Source organism: Sus scrofa, chromosome 13 (assembly GCF_000003025.6).
Source record: "Sus scrofa isolate TJ Tabasco breed Duroc chromosome 13, Sscrofa11.1, whole genome shotgun sequence".
Taxonomy (NCBI): Eukaryota; Metazoa; Chordata; class Mammalia; order Artiodactyla; family Suidae; genus Sus; species Sus scrofa.
The window spans coordinates 150451878-150472700 of record NC_010455.5 but is presented as its reverse complement, the minus strand read 5'-3'; the positions used below and the strand labels follow the sequence as shown (position 1 = coordinate 150472700).

The 20823-nt window shown below is 37.0% G+C and overlaps 1 protein-coding gene across 1 annotated transcript in view; it reads right to left on the bottom strand.

Moving 5' to 3' along the window:
* MORC1 (MORC family CW-type zinc finger 1) overlaps nucleotides 1–20823 on the bottom strand; it is a 173867-nt gene that overhangs the window by 89108 nt on the left and 63936 nt on the right. The window contains 3 exon segments of the mRNA XM_021070415.1: nucleotides 15559–15713; nucleotides 17954–18097; nucleotides 20291–20355. Of these exon segments, the coding sequence (XP_020926074.1) occupies nucleotides 15559–15713; nucleotides 17954–18097; nucleotides 20291–20355 (364 nt within the window).

Genomic DNA, 20823 nt, shown 5'->3' with positions numbered 1-20823 from the left:
ATTGATTTCTGCTCTGATCTTTATAATTTCTTTCCTTCTACTAACTTTAGGTCTTGTCTGTTCTTCTCTCTAGCTGCTTTTGATGTAACGTTAGCTTGTTTATTTGAGCTTTTTCTTGTTTCCTGAGGTGGGCCTGTAGTGCTATAAACTTTCCTCTTAGAACGGCTTTTGCTGCATCCCATAGGTTTTGGAGTATCGTATCTTCATTGTCATTTGCTTCTAGGTATTTTTTAATATCCTCTTTGATTTCTTCAGTGATCCATTGGTTGTTTAGTAGCATGTTGTTGAGTCTCCACGTGTTTGTGTTTCTTGCAGTTTTTTTCTTATTAATTTCCAGTCGCATACCGTTGTGGTTGGAAAAGATGTTTGATATGATTTCAATTTTCTTAAAGTTACTGAGGTTGGATTGGTATACCAGGATATGATCAATCTTAGAGAATGTTCCATGTGCACTTGAGAAGAATGTGTATTCTGTTGCTTTTGGATGAAATGTCCTATAAATATCTATTAAGTCCATCCGGTTTAATGCATCATTCAGGGCCTGTGTTTCCTTATTGATTTTCTGTCTGGTTGATCTGTCCATTGCTGTAAGTGGGGTGTTAATGTCCTCCACTATTATTGTGTTATTGTTAATTTCTCCTTTTAAGGTTGTTAGCTGTTGCCTTATATATGGTGGTGAACCTGTGTTGGGTGCATAGATATTTAAAAATTTTATATCATCTTCTTGGGTTGATCCTTTGATCGTTATGTAATGTCCTTCTTTGTCCCTGAAAATATTCTTCATTTTAAAGTCTATTTGTCTGATATGAGTATTGCCACTCCAGCTTTCTTTTGATTCCCGTTTGCATGAAATATTTTCTTCCATCCTCTCACTTTCAATTTGTATGTGTCCCTAGAATTGAAGTGGGTCTCTTGAAGACAGCATATATATGGGTCTTGTTTTTGTATCCATTCAGCCAGTCTATGTCTTTTGGTTGGGGAGTTTAGTCCATTCACACTTAAGGTAATTATTGATATGTATGTTCTTATTGCCATTTTATTAATCACTTTGGATTTGTTTTGCTGCTCTTATTTTCTTTCCTTCTTCTCTTGTTCTTTTCTGGCTAGAGAAGTTCCTTTAGTATTTGTTGTAAGGCTGGTTTAGTGTTGATGAATTCCCTCAGCTTTTGCTTATCTGTGAAGGTTTTGATTTCTCCTTCAAATCTGAATGAGAGCCTTGCTGGGTAGAGTAATCTTGGTTGGAGGTTTTTTCCTTTCATCGCATTAAGTATATCATGCCATTACCTTCTGGCCTGCAGAGTTTCTATTGAAAAATCTGCCAATAACCTTATTGGAGTTCCCTTGTGTGTTATTTGTTTCTTTTCTCTAGCTGCTTTCAAGATTTTCTCTTTGTCTTTATTTTTGGTCAGTTTGATTAATATGTGCCTCAGGGTGTTCCTCCTTGGGTTTATTTTATATGGTACTCATTGTGCTTCCTGGATTTGAGTAAGTGATTCCCTCCCCATGTTAGGGAAGTTTTCAGCTATTATCTCTTGGAATATTTTTTCTCTCTCCTTCTCTCTCTCTTCTCCTTCTGGATGTTGGTGTGTTTCACGTTGTCCCAGAGTTCTTTGAGACTCTCTTCATTTGTTTTCAATCTTTTTTCTCTTTTCTGTTCTGCATCCGTAATTTCCACTAATCTGTCCTCCACCTCACTTATTCGTTCTTCTGCCTCCTGTATTCTGCTGTTAGCTGCTTCTAGTGAATTTTTTATTTCAGTTATTGTATTTTGCATCTCTTCTCACTTAAGTTTGATATCTTGTATCTCTTTGGTTAGTGTTTCCTGTAAGTTATCCATCTTTGCCTCCAGTTTATTTCCAATGTCTTGCATCATCTTCAGCATCGACAGTCTAAAGTCTTTTTCCTGGAGGCTGAGAATCTCCTCATCACTTAGCTGATTTTCTGGGGTTTTTCCTTTTTCCTTCATCTGAGTTATAGTTCTCTGTCTTTTCATTTTTATAGGTTTTTGGTGTGTTGACCTTTTTACAGATAATAGAATTGTAGCCTCTCTTACTTCTGGCATCTGCCCCCCTGTGGCTGAAGTTGGTATGGGGGGGCTTGCTGTAGGCTTCCTGATGGGAGGGGCTGATGCCTGCCCCCTGGTAGGTGGAGCTGATTCTAATCCCTCTGGTGGGTAGGGCTTAGTCTCTGGATGGGATTAGAGGCAGCTGTGTGCCTGAGGGGTCTTTAGGTAGCCTGTTTACTGAGGGGCAGGGCTGTGATCCCACCTAGGTTGTTGTTTGCCCTAGGGCTTCTCAGCAGCTGACTGATGGGTGGGGCCAGATTTTCCCAAAATGGCCACCTCCAGAGAAAGGCACACTGCTGAATATTCCCAAGAGCTTTGCTTTCAATGTCTTTCCCTCACAACAAGCCTTGTTAACCCCCATTTTCCCAGGATGTCATCCAAGAACTGCGGTCAGGTTTGACCCAGATTCCCATGGAGACTTTGCTTTGCCCTGGGACCCAGTGTATGTTAAAGTCTGTGTACACCTTTTAAGAATGGGGGTCTCCATTTCCCCCAGTCTCGTGGAGCTCCTGTGTACAAGCCCCACTGGCCTTCAATGCCAGCTGCTCCTGGGCTCTTTCTCCCCATGCCAGATCCCCACACGTGAGAGGTTGATGTGTGGCTCAGAACTCTCATTCCTGTAGGTGAGTCTCTGTGAACCAGTTAGTTTCCAGTCTGTGGAGCTTCCCACCCAGGAGGTATGGGGTTGTTTATATCATGAAATCACCCCTCCTACCTCTTGATGTGGCCTCCTCTTTTTCTTCTGGGAGTAGGGTATCTTTTTTAAGGTTTCCAGTCCATTTGGGTCACGAGTGCTCAGTCTTTAGTTGTGAATTTTGCTGTTTTTAGGAGAGAAGTTGAGCTCCAGTCCTTCTATTCTGCCATCTTATTAATCCATGAATCCAAAACAAGTCCTAATAAGTTTACAAATACTAAATCATATAAAGTATCTTTTCTGACCATAATGGTAAAAAATATAGAAATGAACAAGAAGAGGAAAGATGGAAAATGCACAAGTGTGTATAAATTAAACAACAGAATCCTAAACATTTAATGGATCAAAGAGGAAATCAAAAGGGCAATTTTAAAATATACTGAGGTAATGAAAATGGAAATGCAGCATACCAAAACTTAGATGCAACAAAAGCAGTTCTAAGAGAGAAGCTTATAGTAATAAACACCTACATTAGGAAACAAGAAAGATCTCAAATAACCTAATATTATACCTCAAGGAACTAGAAAAACCTCCAAATTTAGCAGAAGGAAGGAAATAGCAAAGGTCATAACCAAATTAATAAAATAGAGAATAGGAAAAAATGGAAAAGATCAAGGAAACTAAGAGCTGCTTTTTGAAAAGACAAGCAGAACTGCCAAACCTTTAATTAGACTAGCTAAGAAAGAAAGTGAAGACTCAAAATCAAAAATGAAAGAGGCGATATTACAACTGATACTACAGAAATACAAAGGATCATCAAAGAGACTACTATAAACAATTATAATCCAACAAATTATATAACCTAGAAGAAATGGGTAAATTCTGAGAAACATACAACCTACCAAGATTGAAGCATGAAGAAATAGAAAATCTGAATAGATCAAGAAAGAGTAAAGGGACTGAACCAGTTATCAAAAATCTCCCAACAAATAAAGCCCAAGGACCAGATGGCTTCACTGGTGAATTCTATCAAACATAAAAAAAAAAATAATAATGCCTATCCTTATCTATTTCTTCCAAGAAATGGAAGAGGAAGTCATACTTCCAAATTCCTTTATAAGTCCTGTATTACCCTGATTCCAAAACCAAATAAGGACACAATAAAAAAGTACAAGCTAATATTATTACCGAATATAGATGCAAAAATCCTCAACAAAACAAAGCAAACCAAATTCAACAGAACAATAAAGGAATCATGCAGCATTTATTCCTGGATGTAGGAATGGTTCAACATAGCTAAGTCAATAAACATGATACATCACATTTATGGAATGAATAAAAATCATATAATAATCTTAATAGGTATGGAAACAGCATTTGACAAAATTCAATACTCTTTCATTATAAAAACTCTAACAAATCAGTTACAGAAGAAATGTATCTCAATGTAATAAATGCTATTATGACAAGCCCACAGCTAATATCATATTCAACAATGAAAAGTCAAAAACTTTTCTTCAAGATCAGGAATAAGACAAAGATGTCCAATCTTACCACTTCTACTCAATAGAGTACTCGAAGTCCTAGCCAGAGCAATTAGATATGAAAAAAGAATAAAAGGCAACCAAATCAGAAAGGAAGAAGTTAAATTTTTTCCAGTTCGTAAAAGACATGATAGTATATATGAAAAACTCCACACACACACACACACACACACACACACACACACACACGAAACTGTTAGAATTAATTAAGAATTCAGTAAAGGTGCAGGATATAAAATCAACATACAGAAGTCAGTTGCATTTCTGTCACTAACAATGAACTATCTTAAAGAGAAATTAAGAAAGCAATCTCATTTAAAGTCATCAAAACTGGAGTTCCCATTGTGGCTCGGGGTAACGAACGCAACTAGTATCCACGAGGACAAGGGTTCAATCCCTGGTCCCACACAGTGGGTTACGGATCTGGTACTGCCACAAGCTGTGGGTTAGGTTTCAGACATGGCTCAGATCCAGCATTGCTGTGGCTGTGGTACAGGCCAGCAGCTGCAGCTCCAATATGACCCCTAGCCTAGGAACTTCCATATGCTGTGCGTGAGGCCCTAAAAAGACAAAAATAAAATAAAATAAAAATAAAATTATCCAAACCAATTAAAAAAACTTTAAATTAAACCAAGGAGATCAAAGACCTATACACTGAAAACTATTAAGATACTGATTGAAGAAGACACAAATAAATAGAAAGATATCACATGTTCTTTGATTGAAAAAATATTTTTTAAATGTCCATATTACTCAAAGCAATCTATAGACTTAATGCAATCCCTTTGAAAATTACTCTGTTTTTCACAGAATCACAAAAAACAATAATGAAATTTGTATGAAACCACAAAGACCCTGAATGGCCAGGGCTCTTGAGAAAGAAGAACAAAACTGGAAGATCACATTTCCTAATTTCAAATTATACTACAAGCTACAGTAATCAAGACATTGGAATAAAGACAGACAAAATGACCAATGGAACAGAATAGAAAGCTCAGAAAAAAACTCACACATATATGGTCAACTAATCTTAGACAAGGGTGCCAAGAACACACAATGAAGAAAAAATAGTATTTTCAATAAATGGTGGGGAAATTAGTTACAGATGCAAATGAATGAAAATGGACCCAATCTTACACCACTCACAAAAATTAACTCAAAATGGATAAAAACTTAAACACCTGAACCATAAAGTTCCTACAAGGAAATACAGAAAAAAACTGTTTGACATTGGTCTGAGCAATGACTTTTTTGGATATGACACCAAAAGCACAAGCCACAAAATCAAAACAATAAACCATGTGAAACTATATCAAACTGAAAAGCTCCTATATAGCAAAGGAAAAAAATAAAAAAAATGAAAAGGCAAAATATAGAAGTGGAGAAAATATTTCCAAATTATTTGTACGATAAGGGGTTAATAACTAAAATACACAAATAACTCATATAATTGCATAGCAAAAAAATACTCTTATTAAAAAATGGGCAAAATACCTGGAATAGACAGCTTTCCAAAAAAGATGTAACAAATATCCAATAGGTACATGAAAAGATGCTCAACATCACTAATAATCAGGGAAATGCAAATCATAACCACAAAACAATAACACCTCACACTTGTTAGGATGGCTACTATCAAAAAGAGGAAAGATACCAAATACTGTTGAGGATATGGAGAAAAGAGAATCCTTTTACACTGTTGGGAATGTAAATTGGTACAGCTATGATGGAAAACAGTATAAAGTTTCCTCAAAAATTAAAAATACAACTGCTACATGATCCAGAAATCCCACTTCTGAATGTACATCTGAAGAAAATAAAATCAGTATCTTGAGGAGATATCTGTACTCCATGTTCACTGCAACATTATTCGCTGTAGGCAAGATGTGGAACTATGGAAACCACCTAAGTGTCCATTGATGGATTAATGATTAAAGAAAATGTGAGTGGAGTTCCCACCATGGCTTAGCAAGTTAGGGACCTAATGTAGTCTCCATGAGGATGTCAGTTCCATTCCTGGCCTTGCTCAGTGGGTTAAATACCTAGCACTGCACTATAGCTGCAGCATAGTTCACAGATGCAGTTTGGATCCAGTGTTGCCATGGCTGTAGCAAAGGATTGCAGCTGCAGCTCTGATCCGAGCCCTAGCCCAGAACTTCCACATGCTGTGGGTGTGGCCATAAAAAGAAAAAAAAAAAACAGAAAAGAAAATGTGTGTTTAAGAAAGAGAGAGGCAGGGACAAAGACAGAAACAGAGAATAGAATATTATTTAGCCATAAAAAAGTTGGAGATCCTGCCATTTGCTACAAGAATGAAATTGGAGGACATTATGCTAAGTGAAATAAGTCATAGAAAAATAAATACTATATGATGACTTATATGTGGAATCAAAAAAAATAAAGTTGAACTTATAAAAATGTAAAATAGAATAGTGGTTGCCGGCAATTGTGGGCCAGAGAAAATAAGGAGGTGTTGGCCAAAGAGTACACAAACTTTCAGTTATAAGTTGAATAAATTCTGAGGATCTAATGTATAGCATGGTGATTATAGCTAATAATACTATACTGTACACTTGCCATTTGCTAAAAGGGTAGATGTTAAGCATTCTCACCCCCCAGATACATGCAGAAAGGTAACTATATGAGGTGACTGACATGTTAATTAACTGTATATTGGTAAATATTTGGCAACATGTATGTGCAGCAAATTACCATATTGTTCACTTCAAGCATACATTTTTTTGTCAATTATACCCCAATAAAGTTAGAAAAAAATTCCTGTCTATCATGGTCTGGCAAGAAATAGTAAAATAAATAATGAAATTCATTAGGTTGGTCTTAACGAATAGAGTGGCATACAATTATGGATACTTTTAATATATGGTTTTAATAAGGCACTTATGTTAATATGTCTAAATGAAAGGTTGTAAAATTACCCTTTCATCCAGAAGTAAATTAAGAGCAAAAGAGTGAAATTTCAAAACAAGAAAAAGTACTTGATTTTTAAAAAATACATCTTAAATATTTCCACTCACCTATGGAGAGTGTTATGGAGATAACCCCAAATTTATTAATTTCAAAATTATACTATTTTAACATCCTCAAGATATTGATTTTAAAATTCAGTTTACTCTTATAAATAGGAAATGGCTATAAGCAAACAGATGATACTCAGAATTAGAAAAGAATATCTTGAGACTTTTGTTTGAATAATCAACAAGCTTGTTAAATTAATGGAATAATGAGGGATTAATGTGCACAGAATCAAAGCCCTAATTTCCAGAATGAGTATCTGAGAAAACCTAAAATTTAATTTATTGCTAGCTATGCACAGAGCAATTTATTGAGAAGATTCCTGATGTTTAAATTAATCTAGTTAATTTTTCATGAGCCTCTTAAAACCAGGAAAACATAATGAGAACTACAGCAATAACTTACTAAAAATTTGCCAAAAACCAATAACTAAAAGAACAATTCACATAGATTTTGCCTCTTAAAAAAAGGAAAAATGTAACACTCTCCTAGATGTCAGCTTCATATCTATTCGCAGAATGTACAATTAGCCAAAGGAAGAAGTAATAAAATTCAGTAATGAACTACCACAGCAAGGCTTTGATGGTTTCAATAAAAATAAGGAAGCCCAGAACAGTTTATAAAATCAAAGCACCAGGAAAATCATAAGATGGAGAAGGTATTTAAATCAGGTTCCTGCCTTCAGGTAGTTTTACATTAAGATAGGTGAGTACATTCTATTTGCAAAGATCTCCTCAGACAGAAATTACACATCCATTCTCGGGGGACTAAATCACACCTCCTCCTCTGTTGACTATTGTCCTGTTTGTCATTACTTCTGTCATTCTTAGCTAAGCTAAACATTAGACCCTCACTTGCTAAGTGGATCCACAGTGTGATTGTTTATCATTTTATCCTCTTGATGACATCTCTGGCTTAGGGATGGCAAACTGGTTTCAACTGATACGCCGACTTCAATTAGTTGGTAGAGATGCCTATATACTCTCAAGGCCAATTGCCACTTATCAGGAAGAACTTCCATGAAGGCTTAGAGAGTGTTTGGTGCACATGAAATGAGAGAGGCCTATGTAATGACTTCACAAAGGACTCTATTTGAATTGAAGGAAAACAAGAGGAGATGTCATCAGCAGTGGTGAGCACAGCAGGCTCCCCAGCAGAACTTCAGGAATTTGCAGAATCGGTCCAACTTATGCTAAGTGTCAGCTCTGTTACCTCACCTGATAATGTAGCATCATTTTGTCTTGTTTCAAATCAGCTTTTTCCCATGAGGCTCTTACTAAGCTTCACAATTATTTCAGAACCCCCTACTCCCACACCTGAAGAAATACACGATGATGAGAAAATTAACATAATTTCTATCACACTTTTGTGTGATTTTACACCTTACTTCCCATAACTACATCTATACATATTTGAAAAGCTGTAGCATATATATGACATCATGCCATTCTAGATAGTCACTAGTAGACAGGGATTCAAGACCCCTAGCTACACTCTAAGGTCCCCCAGTGCTTCCCGTCTTCCAGTTCAGAACCACATCATTCTGTGCACTGGAGACTAGAAGGAAGATGGTTGGAGGCCTCGTGATGACAAGCCTTCCAAAAACAAATCAGAGGAAAGTTAAGTTTCTACTGGGTCTTTCCTGATCAAGAAATTACTTTCCACTTTTATATTTTTATTTAGTCATTTTCATATTTTTTCTTTATATACACTAATTTTTTCCCTATCTTTTCTAAAATGTGGAAATCAAAATTAGACACAATAATATAATCTACAGCATATTTACAAAAAGTTCTGTGTTATCATGGGCAATAGCATGGTCTGCTATCTGGGTTGACATAACTTATCTTTCTACTAGGACTCACCTTACTTAAATATATGCAAAACCCCTAACAGACTTAATGTCCTCAAAAATCTAAAGATCATTTTTATGTTGTTAATACAACTTATGTTTAATTCTGATTTCATGGTCTTAATTTCAGAGTCATTAGACACAACTTACTCTTTAGACTAAGGTACACATAAGCATACTAATGCAGAGAGTTTTAAGGACTTGATTCTGATATGATGGGGAAAATTCAAACTGTAGGAATCAAAGTGTATTTAATTCCAGACAAAAGAATGGCTGGGTTTTTCATTTTTTATTTGCAATATAAGGCAGATCCTCTGAGATATTTTAGCAAGAAATACTGTAGATACAAAAAAAATGTCATTATCATGATAATAATACAAGTTCAGTCAGAAAGAAAAGGAAGCATAAGTGCTGTCAATGGTGATAATTTCAATTACCAGGTGAAGGCAGCGTAAATGGATACAATCTAAGAATGCGATTAAAAAAAAAAAGTCAATCCACTGAACTCCTGAACCATCCTGCTATTTGCTGGGGGCTTGCACAAAGTAACAATTTTAAACAAAGCATATATTTACGCCATATAAATCAGGCAAAATGTCTGTATTATTTTTTAATATTTTAATTTTATCTCTAATTCATCTAATCAAGATTTTAACCAATGCAATTTGTTTAGTGGTAGAGAGTTCTACTGTTGTTGCTGTCAAGTAGTAAATTACCAACTAAATGGTAGATGAAGGTTTTTCTTTATAGAAGTTTTAAAGTTAATAAGCAATGAAAATATGACAGAATTAGAATATAAGATTTTGGAACTCCTAATGAATCTAATGATCATTAACCGTTAATACCACTAAAAGAGAGACAATCAAAAATACATGGCTCCTGATAGAACATACTGCCACCTGTGAAGCATTTTGACCAAACAACAACACACATCTGAATTTGTTCAAGCTGCTGGATTTTACCAATTTACAAGAAATAAATAGAATGGAACAACCTGTGAAGCTACACCCAGTAACAACGAGATATTGGCAGTGTGCAAACTAGAAGAGGGTTCTCACCAGAACCCAACCATGCAGATACCCTGATCTTAAGACTTTCAGTCTCCTCAACTATGAGAAATAAATTTGTGTTGTTCATAAATCAGCCAGTTTAATAGTTATCTTGCTATAGCAGCCCAAGCTAAGACATAGAATATTATCCATTTTTAAAAGAATCATTCATCTAATAACTATTATCCCTTACTTTCAAAATTATACAAATTGAGAAAGTGATAGGAGTTAGGTGACAGCATAATAGGAAGATCTGTAATGGGCTATTTGCCCTTTTCCAGTGTCCCATTTCTACCTCACTGGAGGTCATCAGTGGGCGGCCCTGTCCTATGCAATAGGATTTAAATAAAATCAGAGAAAACACTGGCCAAACATAACATAACAGGAAAAACAGCACATTAGTTAACAGCCAACATTAGATTCCAAAAAAGGTCCTGACAACATGAAAAAAAAATGGGCCTAATAAGGTGATAAAATTTAATAGGAATTAATGTATGATTCTACACTAGGGTCCAAAAACAATTACAGGAAAACTATAAGAAAGATATGGCTTAATAAGAATATACATTAAAGGGTTTTTTGGTTTTTTTTTTTTTCAGTCTTTTTGTCTTTTTCTAGGGCTGCACCCGTAGCACAAGGAGGTTCCCAGGCTAGGGATCTAATTGGAGCTGTAGCCACCGGCCTAAGCCAGAGCCACAGCAACTCAGAATCCAAGCCACGTCTGCGACCTACACCACGGCTCACAGCAACACCAGATCCTTAACCCATTGAGCAAGGCCAGGGATCTAACCCTCAACTTCATGGTTCCTAGTCAGATTCGTTAACCACTGCACCACGACGGGAACTCCAACACATTAAACTTTTTTTATTAAGAATTTTAATTGGTAATAAAGACACTGAGCATCAATAATGCACTTACTGAGAATTACTGTATTAGGCTATAGCAACAAAATTACAACTTAAAGAGATGATTATCCCATTTTATTCAAGGTTGTTCAGGTATCATCTGATATTTTTGTTTCTGGGTGATATACTTTGTAAAGAATAACATTAAAATGGTGAATCTATTAAACACCATGTCAAAGAATAACAACAGAACTTGGAGGTGTTAGGATAAAATAAGACTGAAGAGAAACAGTAAACTTCAAATATCTTGAGGGTGGTCATCTGAAAGCCTTCAGGCCCATGCCTCATAGGCACAGGGGTGGGGAATGAAGGCAGCCTTGCTAAGTCCTCCTCATCCTTTAGGAAGTATGTCTTCCTTTGGGAGGCATTCTCTGGCCTCTAAACCATGAGCTCCCGACTGCTGGCTTCTACACATTCATTCTTCTCTGTTGAGCACAGTCCTATTTCCAATTGTCAAGTTGTGTCAGCCCTGCTAGATGATAAATTCTCAGAGAGGGTAGACCATATCTGATTTGTTAGTCCTATAACACTCCGTGCCAAGCTCAGAGGAAAGAATGAGAGAACGCATGAGAAATAGATTTGACATTACTATGAAAACGTATTTTCTTTTTTTTTTTTTTTTGTCTTTTTGTCTTTTTTGTTGTTGTTGTTGTTGTTGTTGTTATTGTTGCTATTTCTTGGGCCGCTCCCGCGGCATATGGAGGTTCCCAGGCTAGGGGTCGAATCGGAGCTGTAGCCACCAGCCTACGCCAGAGCCACAGCAACACAGGATCCGAGCCGCGTCTGCAACCTACACCACAGCTCACGGCAACGCCGGATCGTTAACCCACTGAGCAAGGGCAGGGACCGAACCCGCAACCTCATGGTTCCTAGTTGGATTCTTTAACCACTGCGCCACGACGGGAACTCCTATTTTCTAACTCACTTGTGCAAAGATTCATGGGCTACTTCAAGAAGTAGCAATTTTTCTTTCATGGGAAACCCCATTCATGCTTAAAATGTCTGCCCACTTGCCTAGGGCAGGAGTCTGTCCACTTGCCTGGGGCAAGTGAGGCAGAGGGGATTAAAGCATGGGGGTGGGAGTTTGACAAGATTAAATGATTTTAACCTTACCATCCTGAGGCCCTATGAATTCTGCTGGGAAAAGCTGTGCTTATTACATCACAGATTTGCTCTTATTTTTAATTTTTTTCTTTTTAGGGCCATACTTGTAGCATATGGAAGCTCCTGGTCTAAGGGTCAGTCAGAGCTGCAGCTGAGGCCCATGCCACAGCCACAGCAACACCAGATTTGAGCCTCATCTGCAACCTATGCCACAACTATGGCAACTCCAATCTTTAACCAACTGAGCAAAGCTAGGGATTGAATCTGCATCTTCATAGAGACAACATTGAGTCCTTAATCTGCTGAGCCACAGTGGGAACTTCTGTTCAAATTCAAATTTCGTTTGCTATTTCTATCTTTTCCTTCTCTTCCTACTTGAAAAATCTGATGATTAATATTTCCATTTTACTGTAAGGATGCATAAAGTTGCAGAAAACATAACAGGAGACAGTAAAGTGAGGACAGAATCAGAGATGAGAAAAACACTGCTGAGATTCTCAGCATTAACTGTGCCAAAAGTAAATGCAGACTCAACAAATGACACTGTCATTACCTCTCCATTTCCCTTTTTTGCTGATTCGATTTTTACAAGGGCCCAGTTTTCCATAGAAACACATCAGATTTACAGCAACTACAAAGATTGCATCTTTTATTTATAAGGCAAAAAAACTACCTAAATACTTTTCATTAAAATTGTGTGTCCTGTAATATTGGCTCAGAGTATTAGTCAAGCATGATGTAACTTCACTTATTCCTGTGGGAATTAATGAGCAAAGACCTTGAAGGTGGGTTCCTCAGCACAGTTCCTGAGACTACCGATTCTGACCCTGCTTACTTGATTCAGTTTGATAATGAAGTTTGGGGATGGGGTTGAGACATGTGAACAAATACACGTGTTCACTATGCTTTCTTTACTCTGCTTTCCTTCTAGAAGAACAGCTTTTGGGGAGAATAACCTCTAGCTCTAAGTCGATTCCCAGACAATTATGGAATGAAGAAATCAACATGTTATTAACCAATAACAATTAAAATACAAATATAGCTTACACATTTTGAATCTCATTACATCCATTGATAAGGTTTTGAAAAAATGAGGTAGAAAAGATAGGGACAGGAAGTTCCACAGAAGGGGTAAGGCTGGAAAGTGACACCCTGGAGTTGAAGGTACAATGTTGGGAGGGCACCCACACTCCAGGCAAAGGAGCTTCTAGAGAGCTCCCCCTAGAGTCAGGACTGAGTATGACTGTCCTGAGTAAATGTGGGCTGGATAGAGACCATTCCTATCACCTTTAAATTTAATGCCTAATTCTTTCTGAAGACTTAATTCTTTACTCTAAGGATAAGCAAGACAAGGAAGGGGCTACAGATAAGATATGAGAATGAAGAAAATTACATAATTTTCAAATGCTTAACATTTTCCCTTTGTACCATGTCATGCTAGCATTTAAAAACCTATGAGTAGGCCCTGACTCTGTATAGAGTATACTTCACTCTGTATATTTCTATTTTCTATAGCTTTAAGGACACCCAGCCAAATAATGTAGTCATTCTTACATTTAGTATAACTACAAACATGTCTCTGAGAAGAAAAAAAAAATACATATACAAAAAGTACGCCTATGCTAAGCCAAAGTTGCACGGATGTACTCTTCAGAGAAGTGCTTCTTAAACTTTAATATGCATACACATCCCCTGTAAATTTTGCTAACATGCAGGTTTTAATCCAATAGGTCTTGGGTGAGGCCTCCAATTCTGCATTTTTTTTTTTTTCTGGCCTCCCCCTTGGCATGCAAAAGTTCCTGGGCCAAGGACTGAATCTTCACCACAGCAGTGAACAAAGCCACAGCAGTGACAATGCTGGATCCTTAATCACTATGCCACCAGGTAACTCTGAGATTCTGTATTTATAATAAGCTCCCAGGTGATGCTGATGCTACTGGTCCACAGAGGAGGTTTTAGATCATGACATAAAAAATCCAGCTTTGGCAGGAAATGTGTGCCCTCAACTTCATTCCCACTGTTACATTTTTTTTTTTCCTGAATTCCAGCACTCTTTCCTATTTCATTGGTAAGAGAAAATTTTAGGACCAAGCAGAGTGGGTACAAAAGAAAAGAAAATATTCTAAAATTACAACTTCAAGTGCAGGAATAATGAGATTTTAAGTTGTCTCAAGAGTAGAGACATAATTTTTGATATGCATGAATTATACATACTTCATGCAAATCACTGAACAAATACACAGTAGCCTGTCTATTTCTTTCTACAAATTAAGCCCTATGTCTGCATAATTTAAAGGAAGTTTATTTAATTAATGCATAGCACACTACCTCATTGGTCAGGTATCTCTGGAGAGTGAGGTGACCAGAATAAGTCAAATTTTCCAGAAAACTGAAGTTTATCTTTTTACTTTTTCAAACGTATTTAGTCTAGTGATTTTTAATCTAAATCTTTAGGGACTTAATATATGCAAGACTAGTTAGATATACAAAACAAGGTTTAGCATATCTACAACTATCCAGGGTCAACAATGATTATGCTATAGCATGATATAATAATTCTGCAGAAGGGAGTTCCCCGGTAGTGTAGAAGTTAGGAGTCAGCGTTTTCACCCCTGCAGCACGGGTTCAATCCCTGGTCTGGGAACTGAGATCCCACATCAAGCCACTGTACCCCAAGGCCAACTTCCTCCCCCCCAAAAAAAAACCCTCAAATAAACAAATAACACTACTATAGGAGATTCTCAGGTCCACATGGGACCCTGTACCCCTACACAGTAGAGTCCTATAGTGTCCTTTGAGGGTTTCTCAGCTTATTCCCAGCAAATTTCTGCCTCTTTCCTACATGATCAGTTGCCAATTCATACAGCTGACTGCCCTCCTCTTACAATTTTTATGCTGTTGCTTTATTTTGCACATAATATTCAGGAAAGATTTTGAAACTAACTTCTTTCTTATTTCATTTATTTATTTATCTATTTATTTATTTATTTGGCTTTTTAGGGCCATACCCACGGCATATGGAGGTTCCCAGGCTAGGGGTTTAATCAGAACCATAGCTGCTGGCCTATATCACAGCCACAGAAACATGGGATCTGAGCTGAGTCTGTGACCTACACCACAGCTCATGGCAATGCTGGATCCTTAACCCACTGAGTGAGCCCAGGGATCAAGCCCATGTCCTCATGGATACTAGTCAGATTCGTTTCCACTGCACCACAATGGGAACTCCTACGTTTGTTTTTTTTAATGCAGGGTCTCTTTCAGGGTTTTGGGTTACTAGTTACCTGAAACAGTACAATCATTTCACCTTAAAGAAATCACCAAGTTAATCCTCCACTGCGTATCTCTTACTATGACTATTAAGTACTCACTGATCCCGGTGTCCTTACAGTACTGGACCAAGTACTGTCCCATAACTTTTAGAAGATGATTATACTCTTTGACATTGAGAAATTCCTGCTTATTATGGGATGGTTCCATGATCTCCAAGGGTATATTAACAATTCCAACAACACCCGCACCAAGTCTGAAAGAATAAATACATATATAACACATGAAATTGAGCTAAGGAAAAAGTAGATACACCCTCATCTGTTGAAAGCCATTTTTAAAAAGCAAACTCAATCATTTGGTCTGGATCATGTCAACGTTTAACAAGCTATCTTATAGCTGCAATTGTTTATGTAAGTCTATGGTCACCCCAGGTGTATTGGTCCCATAATATAATATCTCTTAATATATCATTACTGAATTAATATGACTCCTTTTCCTAACCTACAACCTCACATGGGGAGTCAGGGAGGGTGAGAAGAGGAGGCCCTTTTTCATTAAACACCCCTAAGAATGCCTTGCAGTGATAAACCAACAAGGTCCCCCTAACAATGCTGGCCAGAGAGTCACTTTCCTCATCCTCATTTTGCCTGTCAGGTTGGATTTCTTATCACTGCAGAGGTCCATGGGTGCTCACTGAATTCTAATAAGGTAATCTACAGGCTGGATTATCTGAGAAAGTAATAGCCTGGTGGATAAACTTCACTTTTTTTCCCCACATTTTCAGCAACTCCTGATGCAGTAGTTGGGATTCTGCTTAGTGACACAGCCAGTTCAGAGAAAGGGCATCCAGGAGCCTAACTCTTCAGAGGCTCCCCACTGCCCGCAGCCTGGCACACAAGTCATGCCTTCCCAATTTGGGGTGCTGCTTACCATGTTTTTTACCACTTTCCCCTTCCACCCTGCCCTCCTTTCACTATTCATTCTTTAAGTCTAAATTGGAGCATCATTTATTCCAGGAAGCCTGACTTAATTTCCCCCCGTTTGGTTTACTGCCCCTCCTAAGATGCTCTCTTTATACCTGATACTTGCTTCTAACATATATTTGTTTGTTGGTTCACTTATTCATTCACTGATGCATGTATGCTCAGCACCAAGCCCTATTCCAGGAACTAGAAATATATTGTGAATAAGAAACACAAGGTCCTTGTTTTTGAAGTTTCTCTTCTACTGAAGAATAACAGGCATTAAGGGTGACAAGATCATTTCAGATGATGATCAGTAGTATAAGGAAAATATAGCAGGTGCTGTATCATGTGAAGAGAGAGAAGGCAGAGAGGGGTGATGGCAGAGGCTAATTTTAATTAGACAGTCCAGGAATACCTTCCTGTGGAGGGGACTCAGAGTTGGTACCTGAGTGACATGCTAAGACCAGCAGTAAGAAGATCTGAAGACAGAAGTTTCAAGGCAGAGGGAATAGCAAATGTCAAGGCCCCAAGGCAGGAAGAAGCTTAGGCTGTCTGTGGAGCAGGAAGCCTGCTGGTGTGAAGGGAATGCAGTGAGGGGGTGGTTATGGGCGGGGGGTAGTGGTGGTGTGTGTCCCAAAGCCAGGCAGAAGCCAGATCATTGGAAGACTATGAAAACCAGTTCTATTCTACATGCACTGGGACTTTAAGCAAGAGAGTAAGTCAACATGTTTTAAAAGATCATTCTTGCTGTTCCCATACAATATAAATATATATTTATATACTTGTCCATCTCACTGGACTATGCTTCTCAGCAAAAGGTAGTAGGTCTTCACTGTTTTGTCTGCAGAGATTAGTACAGTGCCTGGCACATGATACTGCAGTACAAGTACTTGCTGAATAAAGAAATGAGTGAACTGCTAATTCCTTAAGAGTGAGAGAGCAAGATAAAAAATGTTCCCCTGAGCCATTCTACTCATTACGGTTATCCTGTCTGACTCTGTTTTTCTATAGTCTCTCTTCAGGACTCTACATAATTCATGAGAGCAGCCTGTGGAGTTTCAGACAGACCACTGGGAAAGCACCAGAATGTATTACTCTGGAATCCAAACAGGCTGGAGAGTGTTAAGAATATATGCTCTTGCAGGTAACTGGTGGGAACTCTTACATGAAGGGACTGCACAAAAAGGTTAACAGGGTTGTGCTATAAAACTATGGATTCTTCTTTTCTACAATTTCTTTACTCTGCTTGTATTATCTTTAAGTTGGCAAAATATTAAAAACTTAACCTGAGTAGATGGCACAAGAAATGGTAAGATTTCCAAAAGTGTGCTTCTTTCTTAGAGCAGACATGCAGCTCCACTGATATTATGAATTAGGCAGATTAATGCTTGGGCGTTGATGGGAAGCATGGGGACTGGATGTGACACCTGCTCCCATTGTGATTAACCACTCATCCAACTCCACAGACTGAATCTTACTGCAATCTCCCTCATCCTGCCTGTGCCTCTGAAAACAAAAACATACTTACAAGGACTTCAGTTTCAACTGTGGGCCCACTTTCTCATGCATTTTGATCAAGCGATTATTACTGTAAATGAACATCCCAGCTTGGCTTCGGTTTTCTATGTTCACACCAAAGAACAGGGACAGTGTCCTTGCTTTCTTTAATTCTCTAGCATTACATTTAGAAAGTTAAAAAAAAGTTTTTATTAAATAAAAATAGTTTACAAACTGCTAATAATTAAACTAGAAGGCAAACATCAAAGGAACTCTCTATAAAATTCCCAGGTATTTTGAGAAACCTAGTAGGTACACTCAGTATCTCTGCATAGCCAAGTATTTTACATAAACTGATAGGAAATAACTACCAGTCAAACACAAACATCCCTTGATTCAAAAATGAGTTTGCAAATTTAAATTTATAAGAACTAGAAAGTGCAAAGGAGCTGTGAAATGTTAATGGGTCTAATATGTACACTGCAGCATTTCTGAAAAACGGTGATTCAACTACTTTAAAATTTAGGTGTTCCTAGCACTGGATATGACATCTAACTTTCAGCATGTTCTCAAACCTCCAAATATCCTACACAGATCAGAATGGGCCAAAAAAAAAAAAAATTTTCAGTTTCCATTTTCTAAATCCAGAGGTAAATCAAAGTTAATACAGCACGATTACAAGGGCAATAGACATTAACTCCTATTTTCTTTGACTCTGTATGCTATACTATGTTTTATGTGACTTCTGTATTCAAAGTGTAAAAATAGAAATTGACACATAGAATATGACAGAAATATTCATAGTAACAGGAGGCAGTTTGGAGCTATGAAAAGCACCTAGATCTAAGAACCAGGAAGATGGACCCGGCCTCGAATACAAGCTTGTCTTTGTAATAACCATGTGATTGTTGGATAAATCACTTCAACTTTCTATCTTCTCTGAAAAATGGGAATAATACCTGCCCAGCCAACTGGGATGCTGTGAGGACTAAAAGAGATAATGTTAAATATAAACCTGAAGGACATTAGGTGCCTAGCCAATGTTATTTTCCTTTTCCAACCCAAGAATGCTATCAAATAGAATTCTCCTCTACCCATCCTTCCTTTCACAAAAACAGCTTTTTCTTTTCAAATTCATGATCATAGGCTATTATAACTGACATATTTTTCCTAGACTGATTAAATACATCTATCATTAAAGGACAATGATAAAGTTCTATCTGTCCTTCTACATGGATATTACATACAGAGTGCATCAGACTTTCTGATGCAGTTCTTGACATGAGTTTATACGTATTTTTAAAATGCATATACATGTAGGGTTAAATACATATGAATTAAACCTTTTTTAAAAATGTCTACTCAGTAATTAGATCCTGCTGTTCAACTGAAAAAATACTGACTTTGTAAGGGACCCCAAAACAGGGTGCAGGAGGATATGATGTAATCACGCTGCAATATTAAGTGGCATACCAATTGTCTTCAAATTTAAAAGAAGCATTTTGCTATAAAGGTAAGTTCACACCAACTGGCATTATTATTAAAATATGGTTTGGTCACCTTTCATGCCTATTGTTATGATGACAAAAAAGCTTTTTTTCTTCTGAAGACTCTAAAGAAGCCTCTACTTTTCAATGAAGATTTCTATATTTATTTAATATTTATTTTGATAAATGCATAATTACCATTTCAAATTTAAGTTTCGAGGGAAATTATCATTACGTAGCACTTCACAATTCACACACATGCACAAAATACTAAAAAATAGTAATACTTCCCTAAAAATTTGTTTCTCAAAGTTATTGCAGTTTTCAAAGTCTGACTTTACTCGGACAACAGCAATTACTTTCAGTTTAACTTGTTTAACACCTGAGCTGGATAGCAAGTCAACCTTACTAAATAAACAATGGTTTTGTAATACATGTTTGCTGTTTTCATTTTAACCATATATAAGTGGTTACTTTTACTTGAAACATATTTTATCTTAAATTGTAAGTGTACTAGAAGAGGGAAGGAACCCTCTAGAGATTAAGTGGCAAAGGACACAGGGAAAGTGAAGTTGTCAGGTGAACCCCTGGCTACTTCAGTTCTTCATCTAATCAGACAATGAAATAATTTTTCACTCTTTATTGAGTTTTAACATTATGTAAATATATGTGATATGTGTACATGAAATATATATTTTGTAAATACTTTCCATTGATTAATTTGGTTGGGGGATTTTGACCATATTATGGTGACATCATAAGATGTCACAGGCTGGGAAGAGAAACTGTCACAATAATCCCCAAATATGCCTACTCAGAAATCAGATTTTGTTTTAACATAGAGCAGAGGATTCTAGCAAACAGAGTATTTTATGTCTTACCTCCGTTTCTCCTGAAGAATCTTATGCTTTGCTTTTACATCTTCCAATGCTTTCTGTAATACATCCTGGAAAAGTACATTTGGTAAGGAGAGAATATTATGCTATTAAATTAATAACAGCCGAGCTGATATTTATTATCCTGTTATCTAAAGGTTTCACAAGGTTTAACAATGACAGGTCACACTGTCTAATGCAATTCTATCATAGCAGATACTCAATAAATACTTGATAAATGATTAAATTCCAATAGCTAAGAAGACAAACCAAATTCTAACCATGGTTCTCAAAAAGAGAATATGTACAAAAAGCACATATTCTGATGTGTTCTCTGCCTTTAGAGAAAGAGTAACTGCTCCCCGTAACATCACAGTGGCTTTCCTACAAACTATATGAAAGCTTGGGGAAGTCATTCAATGTACCTAGATGCTGGCTTTTGCCTATGGCATTTAGAAAATGCTGAATCACATGATCCAAAAGTACAGCTTCTTTCAGGGAAAAAAAAAAAAACATATAATTAAAAAATTTTAATCAGT